This window comes from Notechis scutatus, chromosome 2, assembly GCF_049901735.1.
Source record: "Notechis scutatus isolate UNSWTSFEM ecotype Mainland chromosome 2, rNotScu1.2, whole genome shotgun sequence".
NCBI classification, from domain to species: Eukaryota; Metazoa; Chordata; class Lepidosauria; order Squamata; family Elapidae; genus Notechis; species Notechis scutatus.
The window spans coordinates 10,967,957-10,995,074 of NC_142010.1; the positions used below are offsets into that span (position 1 = coordinate 10,967,957).

General features: G+C 45.5%; 3 protein-coding genes across 4 annotated transcripts in view; all 3 read right to left on the reverse strand.

Moving 5' to 3' along the window:
• The window catches only part of LOC113432404 (uncharacterized), a 64,442-nt gene extending 38,030 nt beyond the window's left edge, over positions 1–26,412 (reverse strand). Inside the window, exon 1 of the mRNA XM_087953363.1 lies at positions 26,305–26,412. The gene's annotated coding sequence lies outside the window, so the exon portion shown is untranslated. The remainder of the gene's footprint in view (positions 1–26,304) is intronic.
• LOC113432303 (uncharacterized) lies at positions 6,516–26,397 on the reverse strand. Of its 2 annotated transcripts, none has more exons than XM_087953199.1 (2): positions 26,305–26,397; positions 6,516–8,746 (listed from the first exon to the last, which is right to left on the reverse strand). In XM_087953199.1, exon 2 carries the CDS (start codon positions 8,657–8,659, stop codon positions 7,256–7,258), a length of 1,404 nt encoding a protein of 467 aa, XP_087809325.1. In that variant the 5' UTR covers positions 8,660–8,746; positions 26,305–26,397; the 3' UTR covers positions 6,516–7,255. The 2 variants fall into 2 exon arrangements, with proteins under 2 accessions (XP_087809325.1, XP_087809324.1); XM_087953198.1 differs by lacking the exon at positions 26,305–26,397 and adding an exon at positions 12,209–12,498 and having other exon boundaries at positions 6,516–8,749.
• LOC148131744 (uncharacterized) lies at positions 14,255–22,501 on the reverse strand. Its single transcript, XM_087954122.1, is given in 5 exon segments — positions 14,255–15,302; positions 15,304–15,516; positions 15,518–15,698; positions 16,863–17,142; positions 20,497–22,501. Coding segments are annotated over 5 exon segments (2,262 nt in total). The 5' UTR covers positions 21,815–22,501; the 3' UTR covers positions 14,255–15,032.
• Positions 26,413–27,118: the final 706 nt, after the last annotated feature.

The following is a 27,118-nucleotide window of genomic DNA, read 5'->3' on the forward strand; positions in this document are numbered from 1 at the left end:
TATTAGGAGCTTCATGCTGGCACAGACAGGTGGAGCCAATCTGACTTCACTAAATTAGCATATTGGGTCTAACCCTGTTTCCCCCTCCCCACAAGATATGTCAATGAGGTGATTTTGCAGGTTGTAGAAGTAACTCCCTCTGGTCACTGGGGGTTACCGTGGAGAAAGACTTGGCCCATTGGTCGGAATGTGCTTTATTTTGACTGAGATACCAGCTCTTGGATGCAGCTGGGAAGTTCGCTCTCCCATTCCCTTTGCCCATGGCAACTCGAGAGCAGTTCAGGGAGGCTTTATGAGTTGACACCCACATTCCTTACCTGGGACTTTTGTCTGCTTAAGTACACATGTGAAATTGCTTAACAATAACAGTCAGGAGTACAGCATTGCAGTCATTGAGCCAAGCTCTCACGTGACATCTTACTTAATGACCATTTGCCCAACCTCTAAGACACCAATTTTGGTCATAAGTCCAGGACAAAACTACAGGGATTACCAAAAGCTAAGTGACCTTCTAACACTGCATCATATCATAGAGAGTATCTTAACTTACTGCACCTGTGTATGGTTTGCCAATTGCACAGTGGCAGATAGGAAAGCGCTCCAGAAGGTTAACGTCATTGCCCAGAGGATCATGGGTTGCCCTCTCCCCTCTTTGGAAGAGCTTTATAGCTCCCGCTGCCTTGAGAAAGTTCAAAACATTCTCAAAGATCCATCTCATCCTCGGCACCCTTTTTTTTTTTAACTATTACCATTCGTGCAGTAACTAGATTGAATTCTACTGTATAGTGCAATATTAAAGCAATATCAGCTTGTATTCTGATTGTTGGTCAGACTCCCTTGGGGGCATGCAGGGGCACCTCTGTAGGCTGTCCTGAGTCCCAGGCTTGGTTGAGCCTTGCGGCTAGGATTGTATTTGCTAAAAACTGGAAAAATGAGAAAATACCATCACAGGAGGAAATCATTAAGAAAACATTGGAATGTGCTGAAATGAGTAGATTGACATTTGAAATCAGAGAACAAGATAATAAACAATTTTATAAAATTTGGGATTTATTCTATCAATGGTTAGACAATAAAATATAGTAATGAAATATGTAGATTCTTAGAAAATAATAACTATATAAGGATGTATTCTTTTCTTATTATATCTACAAAATGATTTTAGGATAGATTTGAGATGATAATATGAACTGTCATAATAACAAATTAAGTAAAATATGATTATTTCGTAAAGCATGAATGACTAAAAGTTATAGTCAAATGACTGATTAATAATGATAATGTATTTAATACTTGATTGAAAATACGATAATATATACAATGTAATTGTAATTGAAGACTACGAAATGGAAGCACAAAACAATCTGTAAACCAACTGGCACACTGTATGTATATATATGGAAGATGGCTTGATGTTTTTTTGTTTTGTTTGTCTATGTTTGTTTTAAAAACCAATAAAAATTTTTTTTAAAAAAACTTCCTTTGGGCTTTGAAAAACATCTAAGAAGGAAGGGTTGCCCCATCACAGCCTCTTCCTGGGCAAAACAAGGAAAATACAAAGTTTAGAAATTCTACCCATCTTTTAAAAGCAGAACCAAAGTAAAGATTGGCATAAAAACAAAGGATGCTATTTTTGGCCTTTCGGAGCACAAAGAAAGGGGATCTCTTTTGTGGGTTAAGAAAACAGGAGCTCAATTCAACGAATTTAAACTTCTTCCCGCCCCGTTGCAAAGAGGTCAGGGGGTGGTAATAACACGCTACAAATCCCGGCACCTGTTTTAAAGCACAGTTTACACTTTTTTCTTTTCCAAAAGCCCTTGCGGGACACGCATGCTCAGAGCCCTCGTGGCCGGACGGACCACAGAGAGACCTTCTGAAAGCAAGTGACCCGAATCTCCCTCCCGGATCCCTCCCGGGGAGCCTTGGCCGGGCGAGGGTGGAGCAGATCCAGCCCGGGGAGGGAGCCCCCTTGCCCCCCTGGAGGGAAGGGAGGATCCGCTCCCTGCAGGCGACGCCAGAGCCGGATCTCCGCGAGGAAAACCCGAAGGGCGGGATCCGCTGCAGCTCCCTTCCTCCGGGCGGGGAGGAGATCTCCTGCTGGAGTGGAGGCCGGAGGGAGAGCAGCCTGGCCTGCCCCGAGCGGGATCCAGCGCCCATCCTCACCCGGGGGAAGGGAAGAGGAGATCCAGCCAGGGGGAGGGGAGGAGATCCAGCCAGGGGGAGGGGAGGGGAGGGGAGAGGCGGGGGCGAGGCTTCGGGCTTCTTCTCGGGCTCCGCCTACTCCTTGAAGCCCCGCCCCTTCTCCTTTCCCCCTCCCCCTTTCAGCAAGGGCCACATGCTCAGAAACCCTTTGTGTCTTGTTGTGATTGTGTCTGTGTGGGTCTGTCTGCGAGGGCGCTGAAGCTCTGCAGATGCCCTGAAAGAGTTGCGCCAAAAGGGCCCCGCGGGAGTTGAGGGGTCCTTGGGGCTCTCTGAGGTTGGGGCTTGGTGGCTGCCCGGATGACGTCGCCCTGGACTTTTTCCCTTCAGCCAAAAAGAATGAACTTCTGAAAGGAAGTTCTTCAAAAGGAACCCTTGATTGGAAGGAGCCACCCAGATCCTAGTCAAAGCAGAGTCCAGGATACCCCAGGCCTACAGGGACACCTAAAGGGAGTTAGAACCCTTATTCTGATGTGGATTTAGTCAACCAAAGAAACAACCTGTTAATCCCCTCCGCCCCCTTTTTTTTCTGGGAAGGTATCTTAGAAAAGTTTCTCAGGCAGTTCCTTTCAGAGGTGGCATTTTTATGGCCTCTTCTCCTCTTGCTTTCTCTCCAAGAGGTGACAAGGTTCCAGGCATCTGGCTCATCATCCATCTATCATGTGCAAGTTATACAAATTCAATTACAAGGCTTCAGATATTCAGGTGACATCAAAAAGGATTACTCGTACCAACTCCCCCCCCCCCACCTTCTTCCATTGAAGAATGGCAGATACACGGATCTGACACCAAGTTTGGGCAGTGAGACGTCTGCGGAGGAAACCCCAAAGCTCAGAGACCACCAGGGACCCCCTCAGTTCCACCCTGAGCTGTTCCCCCAGATTGACTTTAAGGCGCCTGGCGTTTCTGGAGCTGGGGAAGGGGGGGGATCATGACCCCCAGAGGAAGAACTCAGTCCCCCCTCCAGTCAGGGGCTCCTCATTCCTTGTGCTACAGTGGGATCCACTTCTGGGGAACCAGGTGTCCCCGGATCAAGGGGCTGACAGGGGGAGGGAAGATGCCAGAAGCCCCCCTGAAGGAGCCAATAGGAGCCGGCCAGATCCCAGCTTCTGAGCAAATCAGCAACTATGTCACCAAGGAATATATTATATGGGCTCAAGCGGGAAAAGACCATTTCCCAAGGAAAACAGCTAGGAGAATATTGGGCTGGGGAGGAGATGCCATTTGATGGAGGACAGAGGAGAAGGAGCGAATCAACCAATAAAGGCAAGTGATGAGTTAAGGTAGGTCTCATTTAGTAAAGCCAATGAATCCCACAAAATCCTTGCATTAAATTTAAGCTATTTGAAGTGACTCCTCTATGGAAAATTTAGCAGTTGGTTTCAGACTGACAGAAATAAACGAGAAGAATATTTAATGTAACATGGTATATGAATAATGATGAAATATCACAGAATAGAATACAATACAATGGAATTTTTATTGGCCATGTGTGGTTGGACACAAAGGAATTTGTCTTAGTACAAATGCTCTCAGTGTACATAGAAGAAAAGATACATTCGTCAAGAGTCAAGAATCATGAGGTACAACACTTAATCAAAGGGTACAATAAGCAATCATCATTCTAGGAAACAGTCAATATAAATAGTAAGGATACAAGCGACAAAGTTACAGTCACACAGAAGTGGGAGGGGATGGGTGATAAGGAGTGATGACAAGCTTAATAGTAATAGTGGAGACTTTGTAAATAGTTTGACAGTGTTGAGGGAATTATTTGTTTAGCAAAGTGATGGCGTTTGGGGAAAAAAAGTCCTTGTGTCTAGTTCAGGGTGGGCAACACGGCCCGTGGGCCACATCCGGCCCGTTGGTCTTTTTAATCGCCCGTTGGTACAGAATTAAGGTTTGATGTGAATGATTGCATTCATTTGATTTTGACTTGTAATGACAGGCATTTCGACACCAGGTGGTGGCCCGTCTGTCAAATTTTAAAAGTCAATGTGGCCCCGAGCCAAAAAGTTTGCCCACCCCTGGTCTAGTTGTTCTGGTGTGCAATGCTCTATTGCATCATTTTGAGGGTAGGAGTTGAAACAGTTTATGTTTGGGAGATACTAACAGGAATATACCTAAATGATTGATAGGTTGTATGTGGAGGACGACGTGTGCTCTGCCAAAAAGTGATCTCCACTCCCCAACACTTGTCACTTTTTTCTTTTCTTTTTCACTCTGGTAAGTGACCAGCGCTCCTGCTTTCTGAGCCAAATTCATGCACTTTTGCTTGATTATTTCTGATGCCTTTTAAGCTTTGATTGACAGTGAAAAGGTTTCTCTCACTCTGCACCCTTGTAAGGCCGCTCTCCTGTGTGATTTCGGGTGTACCCGTGAAATGCTGAAGGGGGGTTGAAATATTTCTCACACTCTGAACATTTCTCTGGTTTTCCTCCACCGTGGATTCTCTGGTGTATCCCGAGAGTAGTTTTTCCAGAAATACGTTTCTTGCACTCAGGCAGAGAATGACTTATGCTTTCTCTCTGCTGCCTGTTTTTTCTTCTCCCTCTTCTTGCTTTAGTGGATGGACTTTTCCATTTGGGGTTCTGGGTCCTTCTCCCCTCTCTTTGGGGGCACCTGTGGAGCAGCATCCATGGGCCCTGCTGGGATTCCCCGATGCTGCTGGGGGTGGTGGTGGTTTCTGGCCTGGATCCCTGGAAGCGAAGGGGGCAAGGAGACCCCCGATAAGGAGGGGGCTCGTCAGGGGCAGGAGCAGAGCTGGGAGGGGCCCTCGGTGCTCCTGGAGGAAGGTGGGAGGAGAAAGCGGCGGGGATTCCAGTAGTGGGAAATGGGGTGGAGGGCAAGAGAGGGGAGAGCCTGCAGGAGCCTCGATCTCCACATGGTCTCTGTTCCCTCTCTCGCCCAATTTCCCCCCCCCCCCAGCCGGAGAAGAGGGAGGCTGCCTGTGCTTCCCTAATTGTGGCTGGGGGGAGGGGGCGGAGGTTGCGGGAAAGCAGCCGATGTGGGATAAGATGCAGCGCCCCCCCCCCCCATGGCTGGGTGGGAGTGGGACCTTCCTGACCCGCAATTAGAGTCCCACTTCCAAATTTTCTTGCATCGAAAAGATGAAGGAGCCTGAAAACAAGAGGGAAACTGAAGCATTTTCTGACCTAAATCCACAAACGCCACCAAAAGTATAAGAAAAAGGTGCTTTTGGGGCAAAAGTGTTTTTGCAACTTTCACTTTTTCTTCTGAACCTCCATTTTTTTTTGTTAAGGTGCGGGAAGAGCTGAGCTTCGATTCCCTTCTGGGGAGAAGACTCTGAATTTGGGGAGGAGACCCAGAAAACCCCACACACACCATAATCCCCCGTTGCTGAATCAGAACCTGGATGGGAAGCGGGGACTGTGGAGGGAGGATATTGGGGGGGGGGTGGCTCCTCTAAACTGACTCCCCAAAACTATTTCTTTGGCTGGAGACCCTCCCTTGCAGGTGGGCTTGGGGGGCTGCAGGAGACAGAGAGCTGAACCCCCAAAGGCGGATAGGAGGACTTCATCTGAGAGAAGAAAAGTTCGGTATAACCAGGGAATCTTTCTCCTCAGGACCCCCAGACTCCCCCCCCCCCGTGCAGTCAAGACCCCCTCCCACGGAGATCATCCGAACTGCCTCTGCAGGACCCTCACTCAAAGGAGGACTTCAGCCAGGCCACCGTAGGCTCCCATGCTCAAAGGTGAGGGTGGCAGCATCAGGATTTGAACCCAGGACCAGCTGAGTCCCCAAGGGGAGACCTTCGCCTGCCATTCCTCAACTGCGGTCCCGGGGCTGCTGCACCAGGAAGCAACTTCCGGAGGGAGGGTCTGTCCCTCAGGCCTAGCGCAGCGTCCCTGTTGCATCCAAGGTTCCCTCCAGAGCGTCAGGACCTGTTGAGCGTCCGCCTGCCCTTTTCCACCCTGGGAAGATGGAGGAGGTCCATCAGGAAGCTCCGTCCCTTCCCCTCATTTTCCTCCCCCCTCCTGACACCCCACTAAGGGTGGATCCTGCTGGGACAGTTCCACATCCCTCCTCTAGGGGGCATCTTATGACAGCCTCTTGTGACAGGTTTCCCCTCCTCCTCTGAGAAACGTGGCTCCCTCATCTAAGAACTGCTGGGAACCTTGGGCCACGGACTCCCTGACGGCCTTCCTCCTCTCCTCCCTCCCCGCAGCCCATTTCCTGGTCCAGGGGAGCCCCAAGAGCCACTTCCTCAGCCCACTGACTCAGCCCAATCGGACTGCCATCTTGTCTGCTTTGAGCCGCCCAGTCCGTCTCCTGAAAAAAGGCCCCCTAGGTTATTTCGAACAATACTTTTATTAAGGATTATATGCACAGAAAGAAAGTTTGTCTGTGAATAGATGAAGAGACTATGAAAAAAAGGAGAAAAATCCCTCAAAAAAAGATAGCAGGAAAAAGAAACTTTTGCTCCTCATTCTCAGCCAGCAGATTCAACATCAAAACTTTATCACTAAATAAACCACATTCATTCCAACCTACACCCCATTTTCTCCTCTCTAAATTTTCAGTTCTCCTCATGGATCAACAAAATCTAGTAAAAATTAAGACAAATACTTGGTTCCTTGACTTACGACTGAAGGAACCTATGACCAGAAATCCATTCCAAGTTGTGGTCATAAGTCAAGGACTTCCTGTGCTCTGCAAAACATTTTACCTTCTCCCCACATACTTCTAACTCTCTGGTCTAATCACTCTGATAAGTTACTAAGGCGATTTTGCAAGCAAAATATTCTCACACTCCCAAAATTTACATCCTTTTGCCTCATTGCGTACTCCCTGATGTTATTCAAGGTTCCTTTGCTTCAGTAGGAAAAACATTTTACTCAAACCGAACAATTGTAGGACTTCCCTTCTGTCACTGTTTGAAATTTCTGGTAAACATTAAAATGTGAATGTTGGAGAAAAAAAGGGTTCCCAACCTTGTTCACAGCTGAAGAGATTTATCTCTGCGATGGACTTTCCGGTTTTCTAGCTTTGATTTACTATGAAAAGGTTTCTCACACTCTGTGCACTTGTAAGACTACTCTCCTGCGTGATTTCGCATGTGCATACGAAGGGTTGAAGGATGGACATAACATCTCCCACACTCCAGACATTTATATGGTTTCTCTCCAGTGTGGATTCGCTGATGACTCACAAGAGCATTTTTCCGAGAAAAACATTTGTCACACTCTGAGCATTTGTGAGGTTTCTCTCCTGTATGGATTAGGCTGTGACTTCTTAAGGAACCTGAATGAGCAAATGTTCTCCCACAGTCCAAACATTTGTAGTTTTTTTCCCCTGTGTGAATTTTCACATGACTTCTAAGGGCTGATGTGGAAATATAAAATCTTCCACAGTCGATGCATTGATGTGGCTTCTCCCCTGTGTGGATTTTATGATGTCTCCTAAGGCCTTTCTTGTCTACAAAGCATTTTCCACACTCTACACAACTGTATGGTTTCTCACCTGTGTGGCGCCTCTGATGGCTTCCAAGGTGTTGCTTTTGGGAAAAGCATTTCCCACAATCCCCACATTTGTAGGGTTTCTCCCCCGTGTGGATTCTCTGATGAATCTGAACATGGGTTGGCGTAAGAAAACATTTCCCACAATGCCCACATCTATGGGGCAGCTCCCCTTTGTGCCAATTCTGGTGATTCCGAAGTTCAGAAAAATTCACAAATCGTTTCTCACATTCTGGGCACTCATAGGGCCTCTCTCCAGTGTGACGTCTCTGATGTACCACCAGAGTTGATTTCATGGTAAAACATTTCCCACATTCGAGGCACTTTTCGTTTTTCTCCCCTCTGTGCGTTTTCTGATGAGTCTGAAGACCTGAACTCTGGGTGAAACATTTTCCACACTCAAAGCACTTGTAAGATATTATTCCTGCATGAATCTTCTCATGAATCCGAAGAGCTGAACTCTGAATGAAACATTTTCCACATTCAAAGCATTTGTAAGATTTTATTCCCACATGAATCTTTCTATGGATCCAAAGACTTGAGTTCTGAGAAAAGCTCTTCCCACATTGCCAACACTTGTAAGGTTTCTCCCCTGTGTGAATCCTCTCGTGATTTCTGAGAGTGGCTTTTCTACAGAAAACTTTTCCACATTCCAGACATTCATAAGGTTTCTCTCCAGTGTGGATTATCTGATGTGTACAAAGGCTCGACTTTTGACTAAAGCATAAGTCACATTCCTCACATTTATAGGGTTTTAGTGTTGGGAGGCTTCTAAGATCTTTGGAGTTTTTCCCAGAGAAAGATTTCTCACCCTCCAAACCTTCACTGGGTCCACTTCCCACATGGACCTTCCTGTGGGTCAAAAGGAGGGACCTGCGAGCAAAGGATTTCCCGCACTCTGGGCATTCATGGGTTCTTCTGGGCGTTCTTGGAGTGCTGCTTGTGTCTGATGGGGGATCCAAGCGTTTCCCACGCTTCATGCTTTCCCTTGGCTGCTGCCTTGGGCTGAATTTTTACTATCGCTTGTTAGTTGTCTTGCAGGTAAAACTTCGGTCATAGTGGTTTTCCTGCTGATGGAACAAAAAAAAGAGAGAGAGAGAACATTATTTCCTTTCAAGAAACACAGAAAATCACAAAATTGTTGAAGGGAAGATGCTGACATTGTTAATCTGCTCAGAGAGTGCTGTAAAGCCCTATATATCTAAGTTGGAGTGCTATCGCTATCGCTAATAACAACCGCAACAGTGAGGACAAAATTGCAGTTCTTCAGCAAAGCGGTCATGGGATGGATGCCTCGTGTAATGACCACTTTCCTCAGGAAAGGAGTTTGCAGCCCGGTTGTAGTCATAAGTCGAGGACTGCCTGTAGGAAACACAAAAGTCAAGGCAAAAAGTTTCACTGCATTGCCGTTTTGTCAAACACAGACAAGAAAGAAATGAAGGGAAATATACTTTGTGTGTCTCAGGATGAAGTTGCAGGATCCAATCTGAGTCGGTCACCGGGATCCGAGGTTTTGTCTTCTGAGCTTTCAGACTCATGCTGGAGCCCATCTTCAGGGAACTTCTCTCTAGCAGAGTGTGTGTGTCCTGTTGTGTGTGTGTGGTCTACACACACAACCACACCACACACAGGACAGGATACACTCTCACAGAGAGAAGTTCCATGAGAATGGCTCCAGCATGAGTCGGAAAGCTTGGAAGGCAAAACCTCGGATCCTGATGAAAAATGCTTATCTTCCAAACCACAATTTAATCAAGATTTAGATCAGATGGGGCAGAGCATGTGTGAAAAGGGCCAATCTCCTCCCATTCTCCCATCCCACAACCAAAGAGGGTCAGGCAAGAGGTGCAAGCACAGTTTGGAATGAAGTGGGAGGCCGGCTTACCGACCTTAAGCAGTGTCCCCCCCTTACTTTCGTTCCCACCTCCCCAAACATTCTACCTCCCCCTGGTTCATGGCAGCCCCTCACGGGCTACAGCAAACCTCCTTCCCAGGCAGAAGGAAATCAACAACTAGCAGATGACCTGAATGTGTGTTAGTGCAGGTTTGAAAGGAAACTACAGCCACCTATCTCCACAACCTCCATCGGAAACACACCAACAACAGCCAAGCCTCCTACAACTGGCCCCAACCCATTGCGTTCACAACCTCTGGGGATCACAGAAAAAGAAGTGCAAGATCTATTTCACAGACAAAAGCCAGGAAAAGCACCAGGGCCAGACAAGATAACTCCTTCTTGCTTAAAAGTCTGTGCTGACCAATTGGCCCCCAGCTTCACCCGAATCTTCAACAGATCACTAGAGATGTGCTATGTTCCTTCCTGCTTCAAAGGTTCTACCATCATCCCAGTGCCAAAGAAGCCCTCCATCAAGGAACTGAATGACTACAGACCAGTTGCTCTAACATCTGTAGTTATGAAAATCTTTGAAAGGCTTGTGCTGTCCCACCTGAAAACCATCACGGATCTGCTGTTAGATCCCATGCAGTTTGCATACTGAGCAAATAGATCGACAGATGATGCTGTTAACATAGCTCTGCATTAAATCCTACAACACCTGAATCTCCAAAGACCTATGCAAGGGTCCTCTTTGTAGACTTCAGTTCAGCATTCAATACCATCATTCCAGACATTCTTCTAACTAAATTAAACCAACTAGCGGTACCTGAACACACTTGTAAGTGGACCATAAACTTCCTAACAGACAGGAAGCAGCAGGTGAAAGTAGGCGGAATCACATCTGATACCTGTACAATTAACACAGGCTGTGTGCTCTCTCCTCTATGTCCCAGTGATTGCATCTCAAAGGATCCCTCTGTTAAAATACTGAAGTTTGCAATTGATACATCAGTGATTGGTCTCATTCGAGACAATGACGAATCCGCATACAGACGAGAGATTGTACAACTTGCCTCGTGGTGTGACTGGAACAGTCTGGAACTGAACACATTGAAAACCGTAGAAATGGTGGTAGACTTTAGGAGAAACCCTCCCATGCTACCACCTCTTACAATACTAGACAACACAGTATCAACAGTAGAGACCTTCAAATGTTTAGGTTCTATCATATCTCAAGACCTAAAACAGACACCTCACATCAAAAACGTCATCAAAAAAGGACCACAAAGAATGTTCTTTCTGCGTCAACTCAGAAACCTCAAACTGCCCAAGGAGCTGCTGATCCAGTTCTACAGGGGAATTATTGAGTCTGTCATCTGCACCTCTATGACTGTCTGGTTTGGTTCTGCAACCTTAACAGGACAGACACAGACTTCAGAGGATAATTAGGACTGCAGAAAAAAACAATTACTACCAACCTGCCTTCCATTGAGGACCTGTACATACTGCACGAGTCAAAAAGGGGGCTGTGAAAATATTTACAGACCCCTCACATCCCAGACATAAACTGTTTCAAATCCTTCCCTCAAAGCGACACTATGGAGCACTAGCACTAGCAACAGTTTTTTCCCAAATGCCATCACTCTGCTAAACAAAAAATTCCCTCAACACTGTCCAACTATTTACAAAGTGTACATTACTATTACTGTTAATCTTCCCACCACTCCTTATCACCCATCCTCTCCCACTTGTGATTGTATGACTGTAACTTTGTCACTTGTATCCTTACTATTTATATGGACTGTTTCCTAGTATGATTTGATTGCTTATTGTACCCTATGACTATCATTAAGTGTTGTACCTGATGATTCTTGACTAATGTATCTTTTCTTTTATGTACACTGAGAGCATTTCCACCAAAGACAAATTCCTTGGGTGTCCAATCACACTGGAGTAATAAAGAATTCTATTCTATCTATTAGAAAAGCAAGGAAGGAGAGGAAAGCATCAGGTTGCTTCAAAACCTCCTCAAAACCTTCGCTTTGTAAAACATGCACCATAAAGGGCCACATCCCAGCTCCTTCTGGGCAAAACAAGGAAAATTTTGATTTTTTTTTTCAGATTCTACCAAGCGTTTACGATCAGAAGCAGACTAAAGATCAGAATAAAGGATTTCATTGTTCTCCTTTTAAATTGAAGTCAAAGAAAAAGGATCTCTTGTGGGTTTAAGACAACATGAACACAATTCAATTTAAAGCTTTGCTTTCTCCCAAACTCTCCCCTCCCCATTGCAATGAGGTCAGTCGGCGTTACAAACCACAACAAAGGTTTTAAAGCCCCGTTTACTCCATTTTTTTTCCAACTGCAGGTGCGGGATCTGGATGCTCAGAGACTTCCTGTTCAAGCGGACCACAGAGAGACCTTCTGAGAGCAAGTGACCCGAATCTCCTTCCCGGATTCCCCCTCCGAGGAGCCTTGGCCGGGCGAGGAGGGAGCAGATCCAGCCCGGGGAGGGAGCTCCCTTTGCCCCCCTGGAGGGGAAGGGAGGGATCCGCTCCCTGCAGGCGACGCGAGAGCCGGATCTCCCCGAGGAAAACCCGGCAAGCCGGCAAGAGCGGGATCCGCGGCAGCTCCCTTCCTCCTGGCGGGGGGAAGATCTCCTGGCTGGAGGGCGGAGGGAGAGCAGCCCCACCTGTCCCGAGCGGGACCCAGCAGCCTCTCCCGAGGGATCCAGCGCCGATCCTCCAACGAAGAAGCGGGAGCCGCGGAGGAAAAATGGAGACCCACGAGGGGGAGGGGAGAGGCCGGGGCGTCTTTCTCTCGGGCTCGGCCCCCGCCTCGCAGCCCCGCCTCCTCTTCCTCCTCCCCCAGCCGGGATCACGTGCTCCGAAGCTTCCTCCGAAGGTCGCCGGTGTGGAGGGTTCCTCTGCCCATGGGAAGAGCGCCCCTCCCTGCAGGCTGGAAGCGGGGTTTCCTAATCCCCAGAGACCCCAAGACGGAGAAAGAGGAAGGTTTGGGGGAGGAACCCGGATCTCCTCCTTGTTCCCATAGAGGCAACGCCATACAAGAGGAAAACAGGCCAGCCAAGCCACTGCAAAATGAAAATGGTTTATTATTGTTATGTATTGCTATGCGCCTTGATTATTTTTACAAATAACTCCAGGCAGTGAAGATGGCCCACACTTCTTCCTTTGCCTATTTGCCTCACAACAACCCCGTGGGGAGGGTTATCCTGAGAGAGGGACTGGCCCAAGGTCTCCCAGATGGCTTTCATGGCCAAGGCAGGACTAGAACCCATGGCCTCAGGATTTCTAAACCACTGGGCCATACTGGAAGTCCTGGGTGTAGATTGGGGATGGTCCTCTTTTAAGATGGGTGGACTTCAGCTCCCAGAGTTGTGTTTTACAAGACAGGTGACACAATCAAATGTATTGCCTTTATACACTTATCCCCTTTTGCAAATGCCCCCAAGGTTTATCAGTGGTTTATTCCAGGTAGTCCTCAACTTATGGCATAGAGGTTTCCCAACAGGTGACTAGTGAGATGGCTGGTTTCTATATTTTATAATAAATAAATATAAACCAATAACTACAGCTGGACTTTCAACCTTAAGTGAATCTCTGCACATTATGGACCTGGGTCGTGAATACCTTCTGTGGGTGGGGTCCATTGTAACTCCGAAACGGTCACAGGTTGAGGACGGCCTGCAGTGACCCTCCAGGGCTGCCTCTGCCCTCCAGCTGTGCTGGATGAGCTCTTGGCTGAAAGGGGGTCATTGACCCAAACTCAGCCTCTCTCACCTGAGCTGGGAAGGGAAGATGGCAGAGACCCCCACGGGAGGGGCCACAAACAATGAAGCCCCTTCTGTTGGCAGGAGGGGCTGAATGCTCTCACAGCGGTCCATGGGGGGATAGAGGAATTGGCAGCATGAAATGGCAGAACGGCCCCTTTTCCCTATTTCCAGTTGACCTTCCGTGTATCCCAGGACTGGACCTTCTTCCCAGGGAGCCTTAAATCCACGGAGAGGAAGAGCCTCCATCTGACTTGACGGGCATCTGGGTACCAGGAGCCTCTGGGGAACACATAATTGTGGGTACACTATAGAACTAGACAAGGAGCAAACACTCTGGGAAAGAAACTGTAAATTGACAATGGCAACTACATAAAATGAAAATTGATATGAAATATTTTATAGGTGGCATTTACCACTGACCAGATTAGCAAACATATTTAAAAGCATGTCTGCCAGATGCTGGAAATGTAACCAGGCACCGGGGACGTATATGTGGTGGACATGAGAAGAAGCAAAGAAATATTGAACAAAAATACATACGTGAGTGGAAAAAATGGTAAAGAAACATACAGATTTTAAGCCAGAAATATTCTTGCTAAGCATAACACTGGAAAAAATATGATAAAGGGAACCTATATTTAATATTACATGATTTCACAGCAGCAAAAATTGTAGTTGCACAGCAGTGGAAAATTGAGGAAACACCTAGAGTAATTTTTTTAAAAAATTGGAGTGTGCAGAAATGGATAGACTAACACTAAAAATAAAACAAAAAGAAGACGCAGAGTTTTTTCGAACATGGGACTCGTTTTACAGATGGTTGAATAGTAGAGGTAGAAATTAAGAGTGGAGAAAGTATTATTATATATAAATAGAGTGATCCAGACAATATGCTGTTCACTGAACACTTGTAAAAGTGAAAATATATAAACTGTTAAAAACGTCTTTTTGTGGGAACCAAGGTCAGATGAACAGGTGGCTGTGGAAAGAGGGGAGGATTGACCAAGCAACCTGCCAGCACTTTTACTGGACAATGTGACCAGTGACATCTGGAAGGGGGAACTTTCACTTTTTAATTAGGTGAATGCCGCAGGAACTTTTAGAGTTGGTTTTCACCAGCTGTGCCGATACGGTTTATCCAATAAACACGTCCTTTGAGGAATCTACCTGACTCGGAGTTCGGCTTTCAATAGGTGCATTATTCGGAAGGCTGACATATTGTTCTCTCTGGGCATCATGCCAAAGATGCTGGACAAGGATCTAGAATGCAAGAGACCACAGTTCCAGAATAGATTATTTGTAGCTCAGTGTTGAACTGCAGGGTCTTTGATGCTCTCTGACCTTTCAAGAATTTACAAAATACCTGGGTGCCTTGACTTACGAATGGAACAACTTATCACCAGAAATGCATTCCCAGATCTGATCGTAAAGTCAAGAATGACCTGTACACTGCAAAACATTATATATACGCTCCCTAGATACTTATAATAACCCTTTTGTGTAAGGACTCTGCTAAGTCACTTATGCTGCTTGATGAGCAAAACATTCTCACACTCCCAACATTTACGGCCCTTCCCCTCATCTCTAAGACTTTGAGGTTGCTTCCCTAGCAAAAGCATTTTCCCCAGGCCAAACATTTGCAGGATTTCCCTTCTGTCACTGTGCAAAGTTCCGGGTGAATTATAAGATGCGACCTTAAGAAAAAAAAAGTTTCAAATGTTTTTCACAACTGAAGAGGTTTATCTCTGCTATGGACTTTCTGATGCATTTTTAACTTTGATTTACTAGGAAAAGATTTCTCGCACTCCGCACACTTGTACGGCCACTCTCCTGTGTGATGTCTGGTGTGCATCCGAAGTGCTGAAGACTGGGCAAAACATTCCCCACACTCCAGACATTTGTATGGTTTCTCTCCAGTGTGGATTTGGCTGTGACTTCTAAAGGAACCTGAATGAGCAAATGTCCTCTCAAAGTCTAAACATTTGTAGTTTTTTTTCCCCTGTGTGAATTTTCACATGACTTCTAAGGGCTGATGAGGTACGATAAAATCTCCCACACTCCACGCATTGATATGGCTTCTCCCCAGTGTGGGTTTTATGATGTATCCAAAGTATGTGCTTATAAGCAAAATATTTTTCACATTCTACGCAGCGGTAGGGCTTCTCTCCTGTGTGGAGCCTCTGATGCCTTATGAGATTTTGTTTTTGGGGAGAAGCATTTCCCAAACTCCTCACACTTGAATGGCTTCTCCCCTGTGTGGACTCTCTCATGAACCTGAAGCTCTTTTCGTGGAACAAAACTTTTCACGCACTCCCCACATTGATAGGGTTTCTCCTCTTTGTGCCTCATCTGGTGTCTCTGAAGTTCACCAGAATGCACATTCTGGGCAGAGCATTAATGCAATGGCAAGGGTTTTCAATTCAATTGTATGGAATGAAAAGGATGTGAGTTTTTGTTTTATTTTTATAGTTATAATGTACACTGAAGATGGCATTTAATTTCATTGTATAAGGTGCAATGACAATAAAGCAAACTAAACTAAGGCATCGCATAAGCAAAAGAGAAGGCAAGAGAGTTCAGGCTCATGTTAAACAACCCATTTCTGATGCTTATCCCTTTTTCCTGCTTCTTCTCACTTTTGCACATATGATCTCCATCCCATCATGACTTCTCGATCCTGGCTTCCTCGGGACACTTTTTGTATATTTTATAAAATAAAGTAAAAAAGATCCAGGAAGCTAAAGACCAATCAGCCTGGCATCGGTCCCTGGGAATATCTTGGAAAAGATGACCAAGCAACGGAACTGCCTAATAAGCCTAGAAACAAACAAAGCTATTATTACAAGCCAACATGGGTTTGTCAAAAACCACACCATGGCACCAAATTCACTTGTAATTAAATCATTAAATGTTACTGTTTTTTTCCCCCAGGCATTTCATTTTCTTGCAATTGAATTTTGTTTTCAGTGGTCATTGCATTTAAGTGTCTTGAATAAATAAGATGATAATGAAATACATGCATGCCGAAGTTTGGGAGTAAAGTGATGGATGGCATCAGAATATTTCACACAGTTGAGATATGAGAAAAAGACTGGAAATGAATTATTTGCATCAATATGTCCGGATGCCAATTTTAAAGAAAACAAAAAACGTGTTTGCATAAATTAGAAGAATTATTTCTCTGTGTTGTGATTGAGAGTTTATGTTGGGGGAGGGGGGCGATGATAACCTCCTCAATGGCTCCAGGGGGCGATTCTTTCAACCACTGCTCGGAAGGGCCGCAGGGAGGCCTTGTAAAGCAACTTACCCGAAGCTCCTTCCCGGATTCCCCCCCTCCCGAGGAGCCTTGGCCGGGCGAGGAGGGGGCAGATCCAGCCCGGGGAGAGAGAGCCCCCTTTACCCCCCCCGGGGGGGATCCGCTCCCTGCAAGCAACGCCAGAGCCGGATCTCCCCGAGGAATTCCCGGGAATCCGACAAGCGGGATCCGTGGCAGCTCCCTTCCTCCTGGCAGGAGCGGCGGAAGAGAGGCCGGAGGGAGAGCAGCCCGACCTACCCGGAGCGGGATCCAGAAGCCTCTCCGGAGAGATCCAGCGTCCGTCCTCGCCCGGGCGAAGGGAAGCGGAGATCCACCCAGTGGGAGGGGAGGGGAGAGGGCTTTGGGGGCTCCGCCTGCTCCTGCAAAGCCTCGCCCCTTCTCCTTCCCCCTCCGCCTTTAACCCCCGATTTGCCTTCGCAGGACCACTTGCTTTCTTTGGGGGTCTTTGTGATGGTGTCTTTGTGGTTGTGTGTTTGTGTGTGTGAGATACGCTGGAAGCTGAAGCTCTGCAGATGCCCTGAGAGGTGCCCACAAGAGTTGAGGGGTCCTTGGGGCTCTCTGAGGTTGGTGCTTGGTGGCTGCCTGGATGATGTAGCCCAGTTAGGCAGTGAGACGTCTGCGGGGGAAACCCCGAAGCTCAGAGACCACCAAGGACCCCCCCCCAGTTCCACCCTGAGCTGTTTCCCCAGATTGACTTTAAGGCGCCTGGCGTTTCTGGAGCTGGGGAAGCGGGGGATCCTGACCCCCAGAGGAAAACTCAAGTCCCCCCTCCAGTCAGGGGCTCCTCATTCCTTGTGCTACAGTGGGATCCACTTCTGGGGAACCAGGTGTCCCCGGATCAAGGGGCTGACAGGGGGAGGGAAGATGCCAGAAGCCCCCCTGAAGGAGCCAATAGGAGCCGGGCAGATCCCAGCTTCTGAGCAAATCAGCCACTATGTCACCAAGGAATATATTATATGGGCTCAAGCGGGAAAAGACCATTTCCCAAGGAAAACAGGTAGGAGAACATTAGGCTACATTGGGCTGGGGAGGAGATGCCATTTGATGGAGGACAGAGGGGAAGGAGCGAATCAACCAATAAAGGCAAGTGATGAGTTAAGGTAGGTCTCATTTAGTGAAGCCAATGATTCCCACAAAATCCTTGCATTAAATTTAAACTATTTGAAGTGACATCTGTATGGAAAATTCAGTAATTGGTTCCGGATGAACAGAAATAAGCAAGAATAATATTTAATGTAACATGGTGTATGAACAATGATGAAATAGGAAGAAGAATATCCGTAAAGGAATGAAAATAGAATCTAAATTAACAGGTAAAAGAGATGGAAGGGACCTTGTAGGTCATCTAGTCCAACCCCCAGCCCAAGCAGAAGGCGCTACACCTTTTCTGACAGATCAAATTAAAAAGATGACAAGCTGCATTTAATAAAAACAGCCCAAGGAGCTTTTTTCTCACTTTAAAACAATTACGGCCTGTTTTTGTGTTTTTTGGGAAGATTTCAGGATAAAGCCTTTTCTATGCTACAAAGATTTCTCTCAGGGGACCCACAAATGCAGGACAACCATTTTCTCATTTCAAGCAACAGACCAAGCTTTTCCACACACCAAGCTCTCATGCGATTTGTCATCCGGAAAGAGTCTCCAGCCATCAGACCACCTGGAGGTTTTCTGGAGGGCATTTTTACCTGCAGATCCAGGTAGACAGTGCAGAAAAACATTTCCCACACACCAAACGCACCATTTCTTTTTCTTGTGCATCCTTCCGGGCCTCCAAAGATCTCGGGAAAGTCGATATTTTGCGATGTTCCATGTATTTATACAATGATCCCCTTTTGCAATTGCTCCCAGGTTTATCAAGATTTCATTGCAGGAAGTCCTCAACTTACGGCAAGCATTGAGGGCCCATAAAACAATTCTGGCCATTGTAAAATGTCGTCCTAACCTACCCCCTCCACATTACGTGACCACATCGTGAGCACTTGGCAACCGGCTGGCTTTTACAACCAGATTTGCTTTATAGACTCCTTGTTGCTTAATGACTACAAAAAAGTGTCATAAAATGTGATTCTGTCATATGGACGCCAGAACGTAGAATTGTACAAACCTGTGACCAGGAATCTGTTTCTAGCTGTGATTGTAGGTTAAGGACTAAGTGTGCTCTGCCAAAAAGGATCTCCACTCCATCCCCAACACTTGTAACTTTTTTTCTTTTCTTTTTCACTCTGGTAAGTGACCAGCGCTCCTGCTTTCTGAGCCAGACTTATGCACTTTTGCTTGATTGTTTCTGATGCCTTTTTAGCTTTGGTTTACATTGAAAAGGTTTCTCTCACTCTGCATCCTTGTAAAACCACTCTCTTGTGTGATTTTGGGGGTGCCTGCAAAATGAAGGGGGGGGGGATTTGAAACATTCCTCACACTCTGAACATTTCTGTGGTTTTCCTCCACTGTGGATTCTCTGATGTATCCCAAGAGTAGTTTCTCTAGAAAAACGTTTATTGCACCCAGGCAGAGAATGAGTTAAGCAGCAACGTTCGCCTCCTATTCCTCAACTGCGATCCCGGGGCTGCTCCACCAGGAAGCAACTTCTGGAGGGAGGGTTGGTCCCACAGGCCTAGCGCCGCGTCCTTGGTGCTGGAGGGGAGCCCCTCCTGTGTGGGGTCTGGGGGGGCCATGAGATCCAAGGTTCTCTCCAGAGTGTCAGGCGGACTGCTGGCCAGTTGAGCGTCTGCCTGCCCTTTTCCACCCTGGGAAGATGGAGGAGGTCCATCAGGAAGCCCCGACCCTTCCCCTCATTTTCCTGCCCCCTCCAGACTCCCTCCCCCCACCAAGGGTGGATCTTCCTGGGACCGATAATTCCCCATTTCTCCTCTAGGGGGCATCTTCCGGTAGCCTCTTGCAACAGGGTTCCTGCCCCTCCTCTGAGAAGCGTGGCTCCCTCCTCTAATAACTGCTGGGAACCATGGGGCCTGGATTCCCGAGCTTCCTCCTCCTTTTCCTCCCTGCAGCCCGTTTCCTCATCCAGGGGAGCCCTGAGAGCCACTTTCTCAGCCCACTTTGGCTGCCCAGGATGGCACAATCTGACTCCCATCTTGGCCGCTTTGATCCGCCCAGCCCGTCTCCTGAAAAAAGGCCCCCTTGGTTACTTTGAACAATGCTTTTATTAAGGATTATATGCACAGAAAGAAAGTTAGTACACATAACGTGAATATATGAAAAAACATAACGAAAAAAGGAAAAAAAATCCCTCCAAAAAAGATAATAGGTAAAAGAAACTTTTCCTTCTCATCCTCAGCCAGTAGATTCAACATCAAAACTTTATCACATTCATCCTTCACCCCATTTTCTCCCTCTAACTTTTCAGTTCTCCTCATGGATTAACATCATCTAGTAAAAATTAAGACAAATACCTGGTTCCTTGACTTACGACTGAAGGAACCTATGACCAGAAATCCATTCCAAGTTGGGGTCCCAAGTCCAGGACTTCCTGTGCTCTGCAAAACATTATATCTTCTCCCCACATACTTTTAACTCTCTGGTGTAACCACTCTGATAAGTTACTAATGCGATTATGCAAGTAAGATATTCTCACAATTCCAACATTTACATCCTTTTGCCTCATTGTGTACTCCCTGATGTTATTTGAGGTTCCTTCAGTAGGAAAAACATTTTCCCCAAACCAAACAATTCTACGATTTCCCTTCTATCACTGTGCGAAGTTCCTGTCAAATATTAAGATGTGAATGTTGGGGGAAAAAAGGTTTCCCAACATTGTTCACAGCTGAAGAGATTTATCTCTGCTATGGACTTTCTGGTGCTTTTCTAGCTTTCATTTACTAGGAAAATGTTTCTCACTTAGTGCACTTGTAAGCCTACTCTCCTGCGTGATTTCGCATGTGCGTGCGAAGGGTTGAAGGATGGGCAAAACGTTTCCCACACTCCTGGCATTTATATGGTTTCTCTCCAGTGTGGATTCGCTGATGCTTCACAAGAGAATCTTTCCGAGCAAAACATTGGTCGCACTCTGAGCATTTGTGAGGTTTCTCTCCTGTATGGATTCGGCTGTGACTTAGAAGGGAAAAAGAATGAGCAAATGCTCTCCCACAGTCCAAACATTTGTAATCTTTTTCCCCTGTGTGAATTTTCACATGAGTTTTAAGGGCTGATGAGGTAGTAAAAAATCTTCCACAGTCATTGCATTGATAGGGTTTCTCCCCTGTGTGGGTTTTATGATGATTCCAAAGGCCTCCCTTGTGTCCAAAGCATTTTCCACATTCCTCGCATTTGTATGGCTTCTCTCCTGTGTGGAACCTCTGATGGCTTCCGAGGTGTTGTTTTTGGGAAAAGCATTTCCCACACTCCTCACATTTGTAGGGTTTCTCTCCTGTGTGGATTCTCTGATGAATCTGAACATGGGCTGGCGTAAGAAAACTTTTCCCACACTGCTCACATCTATGGGGCAGCTCCCCTTTGTGCCATTTCTGGTGCCTCTGAAGTTCAGAAGAATCCACAAATCGTTTCTCACATTCTGGACATTCATAGGGACTCTCTCCAGTGTGGCGTTTCTGATGTCGCAGCAGGATTGATTTTGTGGAAAAATATTTCCCGCATTCGAGGCACTTTTCATTTTTTCCCTGTGTGTGTGTTTTATTATGATTACGAAGACCTGAACTCTGGGTGAAACATTTTCCACAATCAAAGCATTTGTAAGATTTGATTCCTGCATGTGTCTTCCCATGGGACCAAAGCTGTGCATTCTGAGGAAAGCTCTTCCCACATTCCCAACACTTGTAAGGTTTCTCCCCTGTATGAATCCTCTCATGGATTCTGAGAGTGCCTTTTCTACAGAAAAATTTCCCGCATTCCAGACATTGATGAGGTTTCTCTCCAGTGTGGATTTTCTGATGTGAACGAAGGCTCGACTTTTGACTAAAGCATAACTCACATTCCTCACATTTATAGGGTTTTAGTGTTAGGGGGCTTCTAAGATCTTTGGAGTTTTTCCCAGAGAAAGATTTCTTACCCTCCAAACCTTCACTGGGTCCACTTCCCACATGGACCTTCCTGTGGGTCAAAAGGAGGGATTTGCAAGTAAAGGATTTTTCACACTCTGAGCATTCATGAGGTTTTTTGTGGTTTTTTGGAGTGCTGCTTGTGTGTGACGGGGGATCCAAGTGTTTCCCACGCTTCATGCTTTCCGTTGGCTGCTGCCTTGGGCTGAATTTTTACTATCGCTTGTTAGTTGTCTTGAAGGTAAATCTTCGGTCATAATTGTTTTCCTGCTGATGGAACAAAAAAGAAGATGAGAACATTATTTCCTTTTGAGAAATAATGGGGGCAGTTATCCCCATTTAAATCCTGAGTCTAGAGCCAAACTTCCAAAACTTGAAAAGGATTTATTGGGAGTTAACATGTCTGGCACTGCCTGGGTGTAGCCGACTCTGGGACACATCATTCATTGCCACCCTTGACTCTGATTTCCCCCCACCCCCTGAGTGTATCATAATTCATATTCTCCAATGGGACACATCCATAGCCCAGAGTCATCAATCATGTTCTTCAGTTAGAATTTTGCGTGGCAGAAACTTCTGTCACCTCAAAACTATCTTTGAAATCTCTTTATGGAATGCACTTTCCAAGCTGACACCCTGCTCTTTCAAACCCTTTCCCCCCCTCCCTTTTTGTTGGCAACTCTAAAAAGAACATAGAAATATTTTATGAGTTGACAGCAAAATGCTGACATTTGTAATCTGCCCAGAGAGTGCTGTAAAGCCCTATGGATCTAAGTCTAACTGCTATTCAGGGGTGGGATTGTACCAGTTTGCACCTATTTGCTAGAACCGGTTGTTAACATTCTAAGCAGTTTGGAGAACCGGTTAGAAGAAATTACTGGTCTAATCCTGTAAGGAAGGCAGGAAGGAAGCATTCTGGTGTTGCTTACAGAAACTGCCTCTCCATTAACCCTTATTACATTCTTGGCAGGACTAGACTTCCTGTCTCAGGAACTTCTCTGGAGTTTTTTTCCCCTCCTTTGCTGGTACTTTGCTTGTGTGGAGTGACCATTGAAAGGTACAATGGCACTGGACTTCCGGTTTGTCTGCTTCGCGGCGGCAGGGATTTGCGATCCTGCGCGATCCCTGCCGCGCTGCTTTGATGCCCCCGATCCATCGATCTGGAGGCTAGGGCTGCCATGAAGAGGCAGCCCAAGATAGGAGGGATCCGAACAGGGGTTGGGGTCTTCGCAGAGCCCTTCCCCACCCGGCTTAACCCTCTTTCTCAAGGCGGTGGAGCGGCGGTCTGTAATGGCCGCCACAAAGAAGCTGACAGCTGGACAAGATCGTGCTGGAGGAAGAAGGAGAAAGTGCTGAAGCGAAAGTTTCTTGGCTGAACTGGACTATAAGATACAAGTAATACAAGTAATATCCTAAAAATTCGGATTTTTTTGAAAGATACTTTGTTTCCAGAAGAGATTTACAAGCGGCGAGTGAAAGTGTTTTAAGAAAGTTTACTCTCCTTCCACATGGATTTAACAAATGGATATTGAAAATCTTGCTATTTTATAGAAGGTAAAAACTCAAAGCTTTTTGTTATAAGTGGGAAGGGAGAGGACAAAAGAAAATTTTATTAAGATTCTGCTGGAGGAGATGCCTGGAAGATTTTGAGATTGGAAGTTAATTGTAATAAGACTTTAAAATACAGATTGGGTTTTTTCCTTGCCAACTGATATTACCCCAGGAAGAAAAAGTGTGAAGAACTTTGTGTTCTGTTTGGATTGTTTGATGACTTTGGGATTTTGGGGAATTGTTTTAAGTTTTGAATTATCTTGGTTGTTTTAAAAAGAAGAAGAAGAAAAAAAAGAAGAAAAAAAGGTTTATAATGGCTTTATTTGTTGATGAACTGAGAGAGGACTATGGTAGAATAAAAAAGAAGGTAAAGACGGTGTGAGAGAAATTTTTGCTTTTTAGAAATGGTGCTAGCTACTTATCAACAAACGCAGCAATTAATGGAGGATACAGAAGAAGAAGAAGAAGAAGAAGAAGAAGAAGAAAGAAGAAGAAGAAGAAGAAGAAGAAGAAGAAGAAGAAGAAGAAGAAGAAGAAGAAGAAGAAGAAGAAGAAGAAGAAGAAGAAGAAGAAAAGAAGAAGAAGAAGAAGAAGAAGAAAGAAGAAGAAGAAGAAGAAGAAGAAGAAGAAGAAGAAGAAGAAGAAGAAGAAGAAGAAGAAGAAGAAGAAGAAAGAAGACATCTTTAATGGTCTACAAAATTTACAAAGCTGATTAAGAAAGGAGGAAAAAGAGAGGAAGGAAAAGACATAAGATTTAAAAAAAACATCCAAGAAAGAGAAAAAATAAGATGCAAATTCAATATACTGCTAGAAAGCAAAGAAAAGAGAAATGCAACAGAGGTGGGGAGCGAAGGGGGTAAAGACCAGATAGGATAAGATAGAAAGGAAGAAGGGAAAAAGCCAAAAAGGCATGAAATAAGGTGTGGAGAAGAAATCTTTTTATGGATAATGGGTAATGCACAACTTTGTTTTAAAATGTTTCTGCAAGGTACATGATAGTATTGTAGTATTTGTATGAGAATCAAAAATTAGAATTTCATAAGGCTTAAGTAAAGATTAAAATATTAAAGGTTTAATAATGACAGATTTTAAGATTTAATAAAATATTAAAAGGAATGTCTAAAACATTTAGTTTAAGTATAGAGTTTAATTGACTATTGTGTGGATGTTTGTATGAATTTATTATTATGGTATTTGTTTTTGAAATAGATAATTGGAATGCTATGAGATTTAATGTTTAATTATATATTTAATTACTTTATGGATTTACTACTTTAGTAAGTAGAATGTACTAAGCAGAATGGATAGGGAATTAGGTGTTACCTTAAATGTTAATGTGGGGAGCGATAGAAAGGCATCATACTTCGATTGGTGATTTCAGGAGAAATATTTTTTTAATATGAATGAGATAAATGGATAATTGAAAAGAATGGACAAAAGATATAAATATAATGATTTGAATTAAGATGAAATAAATAAAATAGAATTAAGAAGAGTGGAAAGCGGGGAGAAGTTATAATAAAGATATAGAAGGGTAATAAGATAGGTAATGGCATATAAGCTGAACATGAATTTAATTGAAGTCCATACAAAGAGAGGTAATCCGGGGCCAAGCTACTTTTTAAAAAGAAGTTTTATGTTTTTGTGTTTTGTGTGTGTATGTCTGATTGAGATTTAAAACCTTGGGAGAAAGCGAGAGGAATATTTGTAAACAAGGCAGAGGAAATATGAATATGATGAGTATAAAATGGATAAATATAGAAGAAATGTAATTGAATAAGAGTAAAGAGAAATAATGAGAAATTTGTTAAAAAAATATTTAAGTGGAAATGGGATATACTAGAATTGTATTGTATAAAACAATGTTTTATTTGCCTTGTAAAATTTATAATGGAAAGAGGTTCAATGTCTTTAATGTTTAATGATGCTTTGTTTGTCTGTAAAATTAATAAAATTTCTTTAAAAAAAAAAAAGAAAGTTACAATGGCACTGAAAAAAGTGACTTATGACCATTTTTCACATGTTGCAGCATCCCCACAGTCATGAGAGGCCAGGGTAGGAGATGTGTGCCACAGTGCCAGTGATATTGAGTTGGGCACACCCAGCCAATAACATGACCACCAAGGCATGTCCACTCAGTCACATGACCACCAAGGCATGTCCACCACCTAAGCCATGCCCACAGAACCGGTTGTGAAAAATTTGAATCCCACCCCTGGTGTTATTACTATTGTTGATAACACCAGCAACAGTGAGGGCAGAATTGCAGTTCTTCAGCAAAGCGGTCGTGTGATTTGTAGTAATGCAAATGCAGAAATTCAACTGCCTCCCCCCCCCCCCCAATTTTCTACCAACACACACACACCCCACAACCACAGATTAGGTTGAGGTCTGGAGGAAATACCGCCCTTACTTTCCTACCCTCTCCGCAAACCGAGCATTCTGCCTCCCCCTGCTCCATGGCAGCCCCTCACGGAAAAGCAAGGAAGGAGAGGAAAGCATCAGGTTGCCTCAAAACCTCCTTAAATCCTTCGCTTTGCAAAACATCCACCATGAAGGGCCACATCCCAGCCCCTTCTGGGCAAAAACAAGGAAAATGTTGGTTTGAACGGATTCTACCAAGCGTTTATGATCAGAAGCAGAGTAAAGATCAAAACAAAGGATTTCGTTGTTCTCCTTTTAAATTGAGCTCAAAGAAAAAGGATCTCTTGTGGGTTTACGACAACATGAACTCAATTCATTTAATTTAAAGCTTTCCTTTCCTCCCCTCCCCATTGCAAAGAGGTCAGTCTGGGTTTAAGAGCACATTACAAACCACAACAAACGTTTTAAACCTCCGTTTACTCCACTTTTCCCAACTGCACGTGCGGGATCTGGATGCTTCAGAGACGTCGTGCTTTGACGGACCACAGAGAGAACTTCTGAAGGAACTTATCAAAAAGCTCCTTCCCGGATTCCCCCCGGAGGAATCTTGGCCGGGCGAGGAGGGGGTTTTCCCCCAGGAAAACCCGGCAAGCGCAAGAGCGGGATCCCTACCTGCCTTCCTCCTGGCGGGGAGGAGATCTCCTGGGAGGAGGTGGACGAGGAGGCGGGGAGGCCTGGAGGGAGAGCAGCCTCACCTGCCGCGAGCGGCACCCAGGAGCCTCTCCCGAGGGATCCAGCGCCGATCCTCCAAGGAAGAAGCGGGAACCGCGGAGGAAAATGGCGATCCAGAAAGCGGGAGGAGGGGGCGAGGATTCGGGCGGCCTCTCGGATTCGGCCCCCGCCTCCTCTTCCTCCCCCTCCGCCCCACCCCTCTAATCTCCCCCCTCCCCCAGCCGGGATCACGTGCTCCGAAGCTTCCTCCGAAGGTCGCCGGTGTGGAGGGTTCCTCTGCCCATGGGAAGAGCGCCCCTCCCTGCAGGCTGGGAGCGGGGTTTCCTAATCCCCAGAGACCCCAAGACGAGGAAAGAGGAAGGTTTGGGGGAGGAACCCGGATCTCCTCCTCCTTGTTCCCATAGAGGCAACGCCACTAAAATAAATACAAGAGGGAAAACAAGCCAGCGAAGCCACTGCAAAATGGAAATGGTTTCTTATTTTTATTTATTGCTATCCGCCTTTACTATTTTTACAAATAACTCCAGGCAGTGAAGTATACTTCCCACACTTCTTCCTTTGCCTATTTGCCTCACAACAACCCTGTGGGGAGGGTTATCCTGAGAGAGGGACTGGCCCAAGGTCTCCCAGATGGCTTTCATGGCCAAGGGGCAGGACTGGAACCCATGGCCTCAGGCTTTCTAAGGCAGGGCCTTATAACCACTAGGCCATACTGGAGGTCCTGGGTATGGAATGGGAATGGTCCTCTTTTAAGATGGGTGGACTTTAGCTCCCAGAGTTGTGTTTTACAAGACAGGTGGACACAGTCAAATGTATTGCCTTTATACACTGATCCCC